Source organism: Phacochoerus africanus, chromosome 3 (assembly GCF_016906955.1).
Source record: "Phacochoerus africanus isolate WHEZ1 chromosome 3, ROS_Pafr_v1, whole genome shotgun sequence".
In the NCBI taxonomy this organism is placed as follows: domain Eukaryota; kingdom Metazoa; phylum Chordata; class Mammalia; order Artiodactyla; family Suidae; genus Phacochoerus; species Phacochoerus africanus.
Genome location: NC_062546.1, coordinates 57,908,273 through 57,924,447, shown reverse-complemented (window position 1 = coordinate 57,924,447; position 16,175 = coordinate 57,908,273). Strand labels below are relative to the sequence as shown.

Genomic DNA, 16,175 nt, shown 5'->3' with positions numbered 1-16,175 from the left:
TTCCTTTTCTGCAATAGCCTACCCTTAATTCATATCTTTGAAGTCAGGAGACTCACTACATGTAGTATACTCTCCTAACTTCACCTCTCACTGTTCTCCATCTTAGATACCCTCACTTCAAATCACTCAACATTTTCTATACATGGCATTTTTTTTTCATATATCAACCTTTTGTATAAGTAGTTATCATTGAAAATATAAAATGCCTTCATTCTTTTCTGCCTGACTGAAGTACCCCTTCTTCAGAGGTATTTAGTATCTCTAATGTATTGCCACAGCCCCTTAGGGCACCTAGTGTGTGCTGCTTTTATGATACTTAATTCATTGGTAGGTAATGAGTGTCTTCTGTGATCTAGCCACTGCACTTGGTGATAAGTTAAGAAACAGTCCCTGCAGTTTAAAAATATCATCTACTGGACAGTACATAGCCTGCAGTGATTGATGTATTCATGTATCTGACTCCTCTCCTGGTATTTGATCCATTGAAGACTAGGGACTCTTGTCTTTTTATTTATTTATTTATTTATTTATTCATTCATTCATTCATTTTTGTCTTTTTGCCATTTCTTGGGCCACTCGCTCGGCATACAGAGGTTCCCAGGCTGGGGGTCGAATCAGAGCTATAGCCGCCAGACTACGCCAGAGCCACAGCAACGCAGGATCCGAGCTGCGTCTGTGACCTACACCACAGCTCATGGCAACGCCGGATCCTTAATCCACTGAGCAAGGGCAGGGATCGAACCTGCAACCTCATGGTTCCTAGTCGGATTCGTTAACCACTGCGCCACGATGGGGACTCTCTTTTCTTTTTTTTAAATTGCCTGCCTTGACACATGAATTTTTTTTAAATGAGCTTAAATCCTTAGATGTTAAGGGATTTTAAATATCATCTAATTTGGCCACCTTATTTTACACAGTTGTATAGAAGGGGAAAAAAAAACCCAAAAACTTATCCAAGTTAAGGTTAGAGGATATGCCCAAATATGATTAGCCTCAGAAAAAGGTTTAGAACCTTGAGATTACTTGATAAGGATGTTTTATGTACTCACCTCATAAAGTTAAACCGGGGTCTGGGTTTTTATGTAGCTTGCAGATTCTTCTAAAGGAAGATTAAGGGGATGAAGATGCCCAAAGTGGTTTGTCAAGAAGGTTAGGACAGTAGTTCTCAACTGGGTATGATTTTTTGACCTAAAAACATTTCGTGATGTCGGGATACATTTTTAATTATTAGAACTTGGAACAGTGGAGGATGCCACTAACTTGTAGTGGGTAGAGGCTAGAGGCTACAGGGCTGCTAAGCATCTTGCAATGCAGAGGATGTTAGCCATGCTAAGATATAGAAAAGTTATAAGATAACAGAGGAAATTGAGTGGAAGATGGAGTATGGTTATAAGAGTAGTTGAAGGGAACTGAACTACAAATAGGAATACAGACAATATGGAAACCATGGCATGAGTAGGTCTCCTTAACGTACAGAAAGAAAGTGATGGAAGGTGTTGAATCAGACAGTTCTTTTACTGTTATCTGCCATGGCGAATCAAAATTTGGAAAACTTTTAATGTGTGTAGTGGGGGAGTTTGGCTATTCTTAAGAACAAAGTTTCCAAGTGTGTATCTAAAAACTGAGGAACGTTTATGCAGGAAAAATACAATCACATATTACGTTGGATTAATATTTTTTAAACAATAGTTGTTATATATCCTAACCAACTAGGATTTTTCTCAGGAACACATGGATGAAGTATGCTCTTCTCAACTTTTAACTTCAGTAAGACGCATGGTTTTGACCCTTACCCAGCAAAATGATGAGAGCAAAGAGTTTGTAAAGTTCTTTCATAAACAACTTGGAAGCATATTACAGGTAAGAATTTATAGTTGTATGACTTACCAGTATGTACCATGTAGTTAGGTTTTTGTTTTTTTTTTGGCATTGTCTGGCATTACACAATTTATTCAAGTAGATGATCATTCTAGCGTACATTTGGGATGACATTTTAATATGTTGTAGATTATTCCTTACTTAGTTAAAAATCTTATTAGAGCCTGTGTCCTTCATTTAACTTTATCATTTCTAAGGCCTGCCCCAACTCTAATAAAAGTTTGTTTTGATTTTTCTCCTACCCAATAAGAATATTTCAAGTTTGAAATGTTTAGAAAGTATTCCATGATACTTTCTTTTTTTTCTTTTTGGCCACCCCACAGCATATGTAGTTCCCAGGTCAGGTTCAGATCTGAGCCATAGTTGTAACCTAAGCCACAGCTGCAGCAACAAGGGATCCTTAACCCCCTGTGCTGGAGATTGACCTCGAAGCCCAGTGCTCTCAAGAAGCTGCCAATCCCCTTGTGCCACAGTGGAAACTCCCCATGATATTTTCTAAAACAATTTTTTTAGAAAAAAAATTTCTTAAAAATCTGAGAAATTTTAGAAGCTAGAAACTAGCTATTGATTTTAGAGACTCTTAGGCTGTAACAGTAACTTTATGCTACAATAGTGGTATCTGGGGGCAATTTTGTCCCCCAGGAGACATTTAGCAGCCTCTGCAGACATTTTGTTTGTCACTGCTGGGAGGAACTGGTACCAGCATCGTGTGGAATGTTAATAGTGCCCAGGATGAGAACCCTATGTTAAGCAGGAAAGCCTTAATTCCTCCCTGTAATACACTTCTTGACAGTTAAATTCACCCCTCTGTTTTCCTATTGAGGTAGTTCAGTGATGTATACTGTTGATCCCAAACTAGAAAATATGTTTTTCTTTTCATCCTTATTATATTTTCCAATATAACTTTTTCCTTGCTTCCTATTCCTGTGTTTAAATTGCCTTCAGAGATAGTATTATCACTGTATCAACTTTTTTAAAACTCTAGGTTGACATGCTTTTTCATCACTTTCATTTTTTTGTTCTGTTTTATCGTTTTTTTTAATTTTTTATTACTATTATTTTTTGTCACTCACGGCATGTGAAAGTTTCCTGGGCCAAGGATTAAACCCGTGCCACAGCAGTGACAACACCAGATCCTTAACCTGCTGAGTCACCTGGGAATTCCTTATTTTGTTCTTAATAAGACCAAAGTATAAAATCAGTAATAGAGAGCTCCCATTGTGGCTTAGCGGCAACAAAGTATCACTGAGGCAACAAAGTAACCCCTTGCTCAGTGGGTTAAGGATCTGGCATTACCATGAGTTGAAGTGCAGGTCACAGACAAGGCTCAGATCCCTCATTACTCTGACTGCAGTATAGGCCAGCAGCTGCAGCTCCAATTCGACCCCTAGCCTGGGAACTTCCATACGCCATGGGTGTGGCCCTAAAAAACAAAAAACTAAAAATATGAAAAATATAAAAAATTACATCAGTAAGAGATGCTAAATTGTCCTAGCTCTTTTTTTTTTCTTTTTGCTATTTCTTGGGCCGCTCCCACGGCATGTGGAGGTTCCCAGGCTAGGGGTCCAATCGGAGCTGTAGCCACCGGCCTACGCCAGAGCCACAGCAACACAGGATCCCAGCCGCGTCTGCAACCTACACCACAGCTCACGGCAACGCCGGATCGTCAACCCACTGAGCAAGGGCAAGGATCGAACCCGAAACCTCATGGTTCCTAGTCGGATTCGTTACACTGTGCCACGACAGGAACTCCCCTAGCTCTATTTAATCTCATTGTACTAACACATAATTTATAAGGAATATAAGACATCTGCAGTGTTACGCATTGTTTTAAAATATTTAGGATAATTTTTAAATAAATATATTTTTAACTTATTCCTACTGAAAGAAATAACTCCACTTAAAATCAAATTGAAAGAGAAACTTTCTAATTTAAATATTTTATTAATCAAGATTCATATAGTCCTCTCTCATATTGTTATAATTGAGGGCAGAGTCCATATATTAATTTCCAAGTCTAACAAAATCTGGCTGCTTTTTTTTTATCTTATTCCTGATTTTTTTTATAAGGTGCCTACATGAAGAATAAAAGTTAGTTTAATTAAATCTTGCTCAGTGTATTGAAAATTTTTCTTGAGGTAGAGCTTAAATTTCTGTCTTCTACTTTTTCTCTTAACCTATGCAATGAATATTTTTTCAGGAGTCACTCAGCATTTGTACTTCTTTCCATCACAGTGCTAGATGAGGTGCTTTTGAAGGAGGGAGCAAATAGTACTAAATGTCACAGTCATTTGTTTTTTAAATGGCATGGTCTATATTTTTAGAAATAAAGAAAAAGCAGTTTTATTAAAAATGTATAGAATATAGCAGACTCTTCTTTTGATGCTATATTTCAGTTTAAATAGAACTGAAGTTTAAGACTGATTCTAAAGAGGTTTTTTTTTTTTTTTTGTCTTTTTAGGGCCACACTCGTCGCATATGGAGGTTCCCAGGCTGGGGGTCTAATCGGAGCTGTTGCCGCCGGCTCACGCCAGAGCCACAGCAACGCCAGATCTGAGCTGCGTCTGCAACCTACACCACAGCTTGATGGCAATGCTGGATCTTTAACTCACTGAGTGAGGCCAGGGATCGAACCCTCAACCTCGTGGTTCCTAGTCGGATTCATTTCCGCTGTACCACTACAAGAACTCCTGAAGAGAAAATTTAAATTAGAGTGACTGTCTTGCTTAGATAGGGAAAGCTTGAAAAGTACTCCAGTGGTATTTTCTTTTCTCATGGCACTTCAGCTTTATCACTGTAGTTTCTGTGTATCCCCGGATACTGTGTGGGATCTCTTTTGAGATTAGGAAAATATATTTGTGGCTAGCAGTTACATTAAGTAGGAACTAAATCTTTGGAAGACCATATGTTCTTTTCTTCCCTTGTACACTCTTTAAACAGGACTAGCAAGTTTCCTACTTAAGTAATATTTTTTAGTAATATTAACCTATCTTTTCTTAGCCTTAGCCATTAGTTTTAAGATTTTCAATACTAAAAGGTAATAAAATTTTTTTCCTTGCTAAGTATTATAATTTAAACTTGTTAATTGTCTGTATTACTCTAGCCACAGTTCAAGTTTACTGTAATCCTAATAAAGTTATTTGGTTTATCTTTGAATAGGATTCACTGGCAAAATTTGCTGGCAGAAAACTGAAAGATTGTGGAGAAGATCTTCTTGTAGAGATATCTGAAGTTTTATTTAATGAATTGGCTTTCTTTAAGCTCATGCAAGATTTGGATAATAATAGTATAACGGTTAAACAGAGATGCAAAAGGAAAATGGAAGCAGCTGGAGTGATACAGTCATATGCCAAAGAGGTAACTGACATTCATTTTGATTTTAGGAGCAGTTATAATTAACATGTAAATGTAGTTCTTGATCATTATTAATAATTATAATCATACTAGACCTCAGCAAAAGTAGTTTTTTGGGTTTTTTTTTGTTTTTAGTAATATGAGTTAATCAGATTACAAATCACATATGCTAGCCACATACTGAATCTCAGGAGTAACAGCAGTGGCTAAAAATCAAGAATGTAGACACAGGAATCGGTGGCAGGAATTGTCAGAAATCCAGTTCACATTATTGCCACTTCTGTCGGTTTCCAGAGAAGAGAGGAGGACTGGGATCCAGTCCGTGGCCAGCTGCCTGCCATGCTGTTGCCGATCCCAGTAGATTTCCTCAGGAGTATTGATCACCCCAGCCAAGACACATGCTTGGTATCAGTATGGACTTTAGTTGCACATCCCTGTAGTGCTTATACCCAGTTAAATTAGTGTTGATCACATATGAAATTGGATAGTCTTTATCCCTAAAATTGAGACATACCAGGAGAGTTTTTCCCTAGACTCACACCCTTTTCTTGATTTTCTAATTAATGAGAGGGAAAGCAGGTCAACACCCAAAACAGAAGGAGACAGCCTTTCTTTCTGAAATCTACAGTAGATAGTCAAGCCCTCATTTTCACACTTTTCATAATGTTTTTATTCTAGACCTAAAAAAGTTCCAGATCATTTCAGCCATCAAGTAGAGCTTGAAGAAACTAGAACAGGATGATACTATAAAAGATGATAGTGGAGTTCCTGTTATGGCCCAGCAGTAATGAACCCAGCTAGAATCCATGAGGACGCTGGTTCGATCCCTGGCCGTGCTTAGTAGGTTAAGGACCTGGTGTTGCCATGAGCTGCAGTATAGGTCACAGGTGCAGCCCGGATCTGGCATTGTTGTGGCTGCAGTATAGGCCAGTGGCTACAGCTTTGATTCAACAGCAACAGCAAAAAAGATGATAGTAAGGGCAATTTTAGATAGGTGGAATCATGGGCTCCTTCAGGAGAGGAAATATGAGCTAAGGCATGGACAGACATGAGGAGTTTATAATGAAGATGAAAGGGAAGAACATTCCAGGCAGAGAGAACTGCTAAGTATAAAGACCCCAAGGAAGCATTGAGTGTTTTGGACAGTAACGAGAAGGCTAGGGAAGCAGGAACACTTTAAATGAGGTGAGTGTTTAGGAGATGAAGTCACAGAGGTCAGTAGGGCCAAATTATGGAAGCTTAGAAACTGTGATAAGGAAGGACCTTTTATTTTAGTCTAAGCATGATGGAAACCCATGGGAAAGTTTGAAATAAAGGAGTGACATAATCTCATGTACAATTTAAGATTTGTCTTGATGTGATATTGAACAGTACTTATAGAAGAGTAGAGATAAAACCAGTTGTAAGGCCATTGAATTAGTCCAGGCAAGAAATGATGTGTCTTAGCTTTGAGTGTGTAACAGCAGATAGATTTTGATGATTGAGTCAATAATACATTCTAATAGTTTAGATGTGGATAATAAAGTACAGGCTGGTTCCTAACTTTCTGACTTGTGCATTTGGATGATCGAAGGGCCATTTACTGAGATTGGGAGGGCTGAAGGAAGATGGCGTTTTGGAAGGAAAGGAATCAAAATTTTTGTTTTAGACTTAGTAAGTTTGTGATGTTTCTCGTATATCCAAGGAGATGTCAAGTAGGCAGTATTGCTTTTTATTTTGTCCACTTAAAAGATTTAAATAGAAGCCTTGAATTTTTATTTCTAAGAAAACAGTCAACTCTTTGGATAATGATTAAAAAATGCAGCATTTGTTAGTTTACTGTGTACTTAAAGTGTAATAATGATTACCCCTAAATTCTGCTTAATCGATTTGCTTATAGGCCAAAAGGATACTTGAAGGAGATCATGGCTCACCTGCTGGAGAAATTGATGATGAAGACAAAGTATGTGCTAATTAATTTATGCCAAAAATAATGCTTTTGAAACAAAATATTAAATAATTTAGTAGCTTTTACCTTAGTGTTTGAGAGCTAAGTATATCATAGACTGTCCTTTCTTCTGACAAATTTTTTTTCTTTAAAAACAAAACTAAATTAAAAATAATTCTTTTTATTACCTAATGACTATTATTAATTTTTATAGTAGACTTACTACATACCTTTTTAAAATGTACTTTAAGGAATTCATTCCTCAAATTTATTTGTGGGCAGGACAAGGATGAGACTGAAACAGTTAAGCAGACTCAAACATCTGAAGTTTATGAGGGAGGCGGTTCCAAAAATGTGAGATCTGATGTTTCTGATCAAGAGGAAGATGAAGAAAGCGAAGACTGTCCAGTGTCTATTAGTAAGTGTAAAGGCTCTAGATTAGGTTTATACATTTAGTTCTTTATAGATCACTTATTGAAACAATTTGGTGGAGTGGAATGAATATACAGTTAGGTGTCAGACAACTCTGAATTTGAATTCCAGTGTGATCCTGACTAAATTACCTGTCCTTTCTAGGCTACAGTTTTCTAGTACTTACTGTTTTGAAAATTTCAGCTATTTCCTGTAAAGCATTTGGGAAATATAGGAATGCAATTATTAAGTGCTGAAATTTTACTAAAAATTGTATATTAATTAACAGATTTGTCCAAAGCTGAAACTCAGGCTTTGACTAATTATGGAAGTGGAGAGGATGAAAATGAAGATGAAGAAATAGAAGAATTTGAAGAGGGCCCTGTAGATGTCCAGACTTCACTTCAGGCTAACACTGAGACTACAGAAGAAAATGAACATGATGATCAGGTATTCCAGTGTAGACGGACATGCCCTCCATCAGTCTTACTGTACTACTGGATTCTTTTTGTTTATTTATTTTTTGGCCACATTCGCAGCATGTGGAAGTTCCTGGGCCAGGGATCAAACCTTTCTTCATCTTTCCTCCTGGTCAGTTCCTCCTCCTTTCACTTATCTTCTACATATAAATGAGTGCCTTTTAGTTTCATTTAAGATAGAATCTGGCCTGAAAAAAATAATAAGAAATACTAGACTCTATAATGTTCCAGTTCTTTATATTATTTTGAGGTTAAGAAAAGGAAAACTTTTTACTTAGCCATGTTGAAATTGCAACCACAACCTCCTTCTTGAAACACTTTAAAAGATATTTTCAGATTCCTTTGTGTGAAGGTCTCACGTTGCAGAACCCACACATAGTAATCATCTCCTGTATAGTGATCATATATTTAGGCCCTGCTATTAAGATACCACTTTTTCTTTCTAGGTTCCACAACATGACTTTGAAAAATCAGCAGAAAGCAAAATTGTCCCATCAGAACAAGAACCCACTATGAGTGGTAAGAAGTCTAAAAGTGCCTGTATGTGCTTAAAAACTGAAAGAAAGAAAAATAAATAAATTCTTAGCTAATGGAAGTTGAAAGTTATTTTGGACCTGTGTATGTCCTTTTTCTCTCCCTTAATCATTTGTATAAAACATGAGGGCTTTGTTTCTACAAATAGCTGTTAAAGCAAATTTGACAAATATTTAAACATAGAAAAGATTTGCAAGAAAGATATCTTTAGACACAAATGTAGGGGATTTTTTTAAAAATACTCATTCCTGGGCCTTACTCCTAAAAATCCTACTTTATATTATAAATCAGCTGGATTTTAGGGATGTAATTTTTACAGCATCCTCAGATGAATCTGGTCAAAAAATTCAGGAACCATTGATAAAGGTAATTTCAAGTTACTTTTTCTTTGTGGTCTTAAATGTCTGGATTACTGTCATTTATACGTATTTAGTCTTTATTTGGTGTAATAGTAAAATTTAATGACAATTGCATTACACTAATATTAATACTTTCTTTTGATGACAGATGACCAAGATAGCAGTCCTGTGAAGCCCTGTTACCTCAATATCTTGGAAAATGAGCAACCTTTAAATAGTGCTGTCCAAAAGGACTCACTCACTACTATCGATTCATCCAATCAACCTAACCCTTTGCCTTTACCTTTAACTGAAATTGAAACCTTGGTGCCTAGAGTCAAAGAAGTTAAATCTGCTCAGGAAACTCCTGAAAGCTCTTTGGCTGGAAGCCCTGATACTGAATCTCCAGTGTTAGTGAATGACTATGTATGTATCATTTCTGTGCGTATTTCATCATTTTCAGGTTAACATTTTCAGCATATAAACTCAACTTTCCTTTGTGTTTAGGTTTAGAAACTGCCAGAACATTTTTATTTCTTATTTAAACTTATTTTAAATGTGAACAGAAGGATGATAGTAAATTAAGATGATCATCTCAAAATATGAACTTCTGCTTTTTATAATTTTGAGAACCAAAGAGATGAGTTTTATCTGGCAACCTTGAGAGAGAGTTCAAGTTCAGATATGAAGGGATAGTGATGGTGAATCATTTCTTAGGCTACTCATGCTTTACTTCTCAACAATTTAGAACATTTGATAAAGCTGATAGTTTACATTTGGGATGAGAAATAACACAATTTGACAGCAGTAGAGTCCCTGTCTCTTACAGTGAATGACAGGAAAGTAAGCTGGCAAATCTGTATTTATGATATAGGTAGGTAAATTTAATTTTACTCCGGACCTTTGTTTCAATTTAATTTTATAGCAAATAGATTAGTTTTTGAATCCATGGGGTTTGTATATGTTTTATATACTTCCTGCTCTTTTGTCAGTAAAAACAAAAGGATTTGTAATAATGTACCTTTAAGTATAAGTAATGTTTCACATATTTTTAATTATCAGTTTCCTTCCCAAAGATATATCTACAATTATGATTTCATAGTTTCTCAACAAGAGGGCTTATAATGTTTCAAAAACTACACTAGAGTTTCCATTGTGGCTCAGTGGGTTAAGAACCCAACAGTATCTGTGAGGATGTGGGTTTGATCCCTGGCTTCACTCAGTAGGTTAAGGATCCACTGTTGCCACAAGCTGTGGTGTAGGTCACAAGTGTGGCTTGGATCCAGTTTTATTGTGGCTGTAGCGTAGGCCTGCAGCTGCAGCTCCAGTTTAACCCTTGGTCCGAAAAATGTCACATGCTACAGGTGCAGCCATAAAATGAAAAAAAGAAAGAAACTTTTGTAGAAAGAGTAACCCTTTTAACCATTTTTTTTTGCTTCACTACCAGAAAAATTTTGCATTTAAAACTGAAAGTTTTAGATTTATCCTTGCTATTATTTGATAAGTGCATAGAATTGCTATAGGAGGCATTCTTTCAAAATTAACTCAAAGTTAGATCATAGAGGGTCTTCAATTTGAATTTTAGGCAGGGGACACTACTGAAGGTCCTTGCATAAGAAAGTGAAATGGTCAGCATCATGGTTTTTGAAGATAAATCCAGTGAAAGTATAAGTGCTGTAGGAGTTGCCTTGTTGTGCAACAGGTTAAGGATCTGGCATTGTCACTGCAGCAACTCAGGTCACCACTGTGGCTTGGTTTGATCCTTGGTGCAGAAACTTTACGTGCCACAGGTGCAGCCCTCCAAAAAGTGTTGCCATGGAAGCTGTATTAAGAGGCTCCATTATCATATAGACACAAAACAAGCTGAAGGAGAGAGAGATGGGTGAGAAATGTAAGAAAAAGAAAACCTAAGGTTCTACTTGAGTAAATGGTAGAATGATGATGCTCTTAAAAGTCATAAAGAACTAGAAGAATAAAGGACTAAAAGTTTCAGAAAAATAGTATGAGAAGTTTTTTAGTAACTTTGTAAATCAGTAAATCATACCTCATCTTTCTGTTTGAGCTTCTAGAGTTGATAATGAAAGTCCATAAATGTTTATTATTATATTATGCTGGATACAGCTCTGATGCATTCTGTAAACTTATCAAGAGATAAGAGCTGTTCTTCTAATTCCTTAAGCCTTCAGTATAACTACTATTATTTCTTTCTTTAACTTATATGAACTGGTTCTTTGTTTTGTAAAATGGAAACAAAAGATTGGCTGTGTATGCCCACAGCTGCAAGTGTGTAGCCCTTCCTGTGAACTCTAGATTTCTGTTCACAGAGATGAATATAGGAGAGCAAATATAATAGGATTACTGACATACCATACACACATAAGAATCCACTTTATCATCTTATCAGTATGGATGACTTTGATTTAGATGCAGAGGTAGAGTGGATTGCTTTCATTAAATATAATTCGTTTATCTTATAGGAAGCAGAATCTGGTAACATAAGTCAAAAATCTGATGAGGAAGACTTTGTGAAAGTTGAAGATTTACCACTTAAACTGACAATATATTCAGAGGTATTTGGCTCTCTTTTAATTAAACTTATCCTTATATAACCCATAGTTCTAAGATGAAAAATGATTTTGTATTTTTAATTTCCACTCCAAGGCAGACCTAAGGAAGAAAATGGTAGAAGAAGAACAGAAAAATCATTTATCTGGTGAAATATTATGTGAAATGCAGACTGAAGAATTAGCTGGGAATTCTCAGACATTAAAAGAACCTGGTAAGAGTTACCAGTTTTAACCATATCATATTGAAATCAGCTTTAACAGTATCATATTGGAAAACTGCTGAATCATCATTTTGTTTTGTCTTTTAAATGGGCTACTGGGTCCTGGAAGACTTAAGACAAACATTAGAAAGGAAGCATAATTCTGTAAAAAATCTACTCCCACTGCTTAATTTTTAAAATAGTATTATCAGAAATTTTTTCCTGTTTTTAAAATCTTCAAGTTGAATAAAGAGGTAATATATATTATATGCACATGGCTTAAAGAATAAAAGGTACAAAAGCATAATGATGATTGGCAGGAACCCACTTCCTTTAATTATTGGTTTTCAGTTCTTTTGAAGGAAACCTTCTAGATCTCTAAATGCTATTTTTTTTTAATTTTCTTAATTAAAAAAATTAGATATCTCTTGTCTCCCAAATGAACAGTATTTGCCTTTCCTTTTTTCAGTGTTCACATTATTTTTGCTTTTTCTGTTACCTTTGTTCTTATAAATATGTACATATTCTAGTTCCATCAACTGTGGTCTTTACCCAACTACTTACTGATCCTACCCGTTTCCCTCTGCCTTCTCTGTTCAGTTTTACACATATTCTTACATTATTAAGGTTATTGAAGTAAACACACTTAACATTTTGTATTTGTAACTATAGTAATTAATTCTTCTCTAGTTTCCTGAAGATGATTCTATATAGATTGATCGATTGCAGAGCCAAGTGATAGTCCCACATTGCCTTCTTAACCCTAAGGCCACTCACAGAACATTTCTTGTATTAAGATAAGGGATTTTTTTTTTATTCTTTATCAATTCATCAATTGATTAAACTCTTATAAGAATTTTTTTTAAAAAGAAATAGGGTGAAGAGAAGAGCAAACCAAATATCAAAGCTTTGGTTAATTTCCCAGTCTTCAGCCTATTTCTGTAGGAGCTCAATTGTACCCATCACCGCTGCTGCCTGTCCTGGTGTGTCTAGGCTGCAGCTTGCTCACTCTTTACCATGGCTCCATCTGCTTTGAACATTCTGGAATTTGCTGTTTTCTCCTGTCTTCTGTTTTCTCACCATCACTCTTCTTTTGTTGGTCTGTTCTTTTTTCCCCTAGTGGGATTTTTTTGAGAGACAGGAAGTACCTGCTCAGTCTGCCATCCTAAAACAGAAACCCTTACCTATACTTTTTAAACTCTTAACTGTGTGTTATTAGGGGATTATTGCTGCAAACCAAGTTTCCTTTGTAATGACTTTATATTAAAAGTGAAAGTTTAAATGGAAGAGAGCAGTAGTAAACCAAATTCTAGTATGGTCATAATTCAGTAAGTATAAGTCATTAATTATGATTCTGTTTTTCAGAAACAGTGGGAGCCCAAAGTACATGAGGTGTCTTCAGAGACTCATCTCTGTTTCCATAGTAAACTCATATATGAAAGTGGCACTAAATAAACATCTGTTTTGATCTATATAAAATGTAAATTAGTTTGACACTGCATTTTTAGGAGGTATGCTAATTTCAGCCCATGGCAGTTTAAAACATCAGAAATGGAATTCTGGAAAGATTCAAGCCTTGATACACTGTGGGGTTTTTTTCTTTTTCTTTCATTTTTTTTGGTCTTGATTTTCTCCCCATTGTGATGTTTGGTAACATTAAATTTAAAATGTAGTTTTAAATAAAGTTTGGTCTTATCTGTAAATTATATTTTTTGGAAATTATGTTGAATTATATACAGCAGAATATTGTTCTATATAAGTAGGCTATTCAGAGAAGAGCAATGGTCAAGAGTTAGAGAAATACACTATTTATTATAAAGCCCATCCTTTTGGCCACTTTTCCAGATAATGCCAGTGTTGCTGTAGTTGGATCTAATGTTCTTTTAGACCGCCTGCACGTCTTATTACTCTTGTGCGAGAATAGGGCAGGTTATAAAGGTATCCAGGATATCTGTGAAGTTACTGTAGAATATAAATACTCAAATTGGTTAACAGATTTACAACACCTGCCCATAGTACCTAGAACTTACATAATTATCTATTCATAAGTATTTTCCAAAGGTTCAATTCATATCTATGTTGCCTTAGTCTAAAAGTTAAAAAAAAAAAAGTAGTTTTATATAATTAGAGAGTATTTCTATACAGACAAGTAAAGTAACATTGTGATTAATTTAAATGGAAAACCAAGCTCTTTAAAGTAGGGACTAATAGAACTGAATTTATGTTATGGACAAGAGCATTAAGATTCTTTATGCCTTTGGACAATCCTGCCATTTGAGATGATAGTATAGACCAAGGTATAGCAGTTGCTTCTGTGTGTAGTGAGAGAGAAGCAGGTTCACAGATGAAGTACTGAGAAACAAAAATCTATGAAGGGACTTCTTTATCACTAAGTAAATCTTCTTTTAAAAGGTGGTGTACTTTTAGATCCCAGACTTGCCATTGTATCCAGTGAGTTTTCACAGAGCCAGTTAATAATTAAGTCAACCTTACAGATGCTTCCTTGAATAAAATATGAAGCATTATTCTAAATAGTCTTTAAGCTGTAGGCCACAGGGGAAGTCCTCAAATAGTCTTTTATTTTTATTTTTTCTCTCAAATAGTCTTTTAAATTTGTCAGCAATTGACTGAAGTACTCCATAAGAAAAGACTTTTGTTGGTATTTCTTTGAATTGTTTTTGTTTTTGTTTTTTTAGGGCTGCACCCATGGCGTATGGAGGTTTCCCAGGCTAGGTGTCTAATCAGAGCTATAGCTGCCGGCCTACACCACAGCCACAGCAATACCAGAACCGAACTGCGTCTGCAACCTACACCATAGCTCATGGCAACACCGGATCCTTAACCCACGGAACGAGGCCAGGGATTGAACCCACGACCTCATGGTTCCTAGTTGGATTCGTTTCTACTGTGCCACAATGGGAACTCCTCTTTGAAATTTTTTTATGATACCTCAGTGTAAAACTATACTATCCAGTCAAGGAGTATTAAATTAGGATTTCCCTATAAGAACATTTACTGTATTGCTACTTAATTTAAATTATGTGAGACATACCTCCAACTTCAGCAAAACATTTTGAAAGCTATCATTCCAGAAACAGGAATTCTTATTCAGTTGGCTTGACTTCAGGGAAATTGAAACATAGGTTACACTATATGTATACTTAAGTTCTATATTTGATTTCTAGATTCAGTATAGGAAGTGGAGGAAACTTCATTTTGGTACTCAAGCCAAGCCTTACATATTAAAATATTAAGACTGTCTCTCTCTCCCTGCATGCATGTTAAAGATCAGTATAGTGGAAATGTTGTACTTGTATCTTAGTTGTTACCAGTTGTTACCTATGAACCTTACCAAATTTGCTTATTTGACCTAGGTTAGAGTTGTTGTAATCTGGTCTGTTTTCTATTGTAGTAGATAATTTAGTTTTAAAATAAGCTAGGATGCAAGAGCAGATAACTTGTTTAATATGTTTTTTCCCTGGTAACTGTTGCTAAAGGGTTAGGCATTAAATGTTACTGTTTGTCTTAATTTTTAAGTTAAAAATTTGGTTAGAGATAAAAGAGGAAGAGAAGATTAAAATGAGAGAGAGACCCCTATACAGGTTGAAATAATGCCCAAAATACTGAGCTAACCAGACTGTGCAGCAGGTACTCTTCATATTTTGTAACATTCACTTTGGGTAAATGATTTTTCACTGCTAATAAATGTGCATACAACCTTGAATGGCATTTTCATTTAAACTGACATGCTCGTTTATGCTTTAGGGTCTATTCCAGAATTATGGTTTGACAATTTTAAACCATATACAAAAAAAATCAGTGCAAACTACTATATGTTAATAGATAAGCCACAAGGTCCTACTATATAGCACAGGGAACTGTATTCAGTATCTTGTGATAAACCATAATGAAAAAGAATATGTATATATATGTGTGTGTGTGACTGAATCACTTTGCTGTACACCAGAAACTAACACAACACTTAAATAAATCAACTATACTTCAAACCAAAAAAAAAAATCAGGACATGAAAAATAGCAACATGTCAACCAGCCAGAGAGATTTATTAAACTTGAGACTTTTTACAGTGCAGTTATGTCTGTGTTTTTAGTTACATCTGTCTTATATACTGTGTACAGAACATTCTCATATTTACTCAGAAAACTTTCTTTAATATAAGGAGTTGTGGCTCAGTCAGTTAAAAATCTGACTAGTATCCAAGAGGACGCGGGTTCGATCCCTGGCCTTGCTCAGTGGGTTAAGGGTCCATCGTTGCCATGAGCTGTGGTTTAGGTTGCAGACATGGCTCAGATCTGGTGTTGCTGTGGCTGTGATATAGGCTGTGATAGGATTGCCTAGTCACCTTGCTTGGAAGAACCAGCATTTCTTGTTCTTATTACCATAAAAGTCTGTTACTTTAATGTTCACTGTTTTTTCCTCATAATAACTAGTGCCTATGGCTGACTCATTTTCCATTAAGGAGCAGA

General features: G+C 35.8%; 1 protein-coding gene across 30 annotated transcripts in view; it reads left to right on the top strand.

The window, feature by feature from the left end:
• PCM1 (pericentriolar material 1) overlaps positions 1–16,175 on the top strand; it is a 106,701-nt gene that overhangs the window by 77,468 nt on the left and 13,058 nt on the right. For 12 of the 30 annotated variants that reach the window (XM_047771849.1, XM_047771835.1, XM_047771836.1 and 9 more), the window contains 9 exons: positions 1,714–1,860; positions 5,038–5,235; positions 7,112–7,174; positions 7,442–7,577; positions 7,860–8,020; positions 8,496–8,568; positions 9,091–9,347; positions 11,399–11,491; positions 11,583–11,700. In XM_047771849.1, coding sequence (XP_047627805.1) covers positions 1,714–1,860; positions 5,038–5,235; positions 7,112–7,174; positions 7,442–7,577; positions 7,860–8,020; positions 8,496–8,568; positions 9,091–9,347; positions 11,399–11,491; positions 11,583–11,700 — 1,246 coding nt within the window. Of the gene's footprint in view, positions 1–1,713; positions 1,861–5,037; positions 5,236–7,111; positions 7,175–7,441; positions 7,578–7,859; positions 8,021–8,495; positions 8,569–9,090; positions 9,348–11,398; positions 11,492–11,582; positions 11,701–13,053; positions 13,392–16,175 lie in introns of those variants that run through there. The other 18 variants (XM_047771858.1, XM_047771867.1, XM_047771862.1 and 15 more) reach the window with 3 other exon arrangements.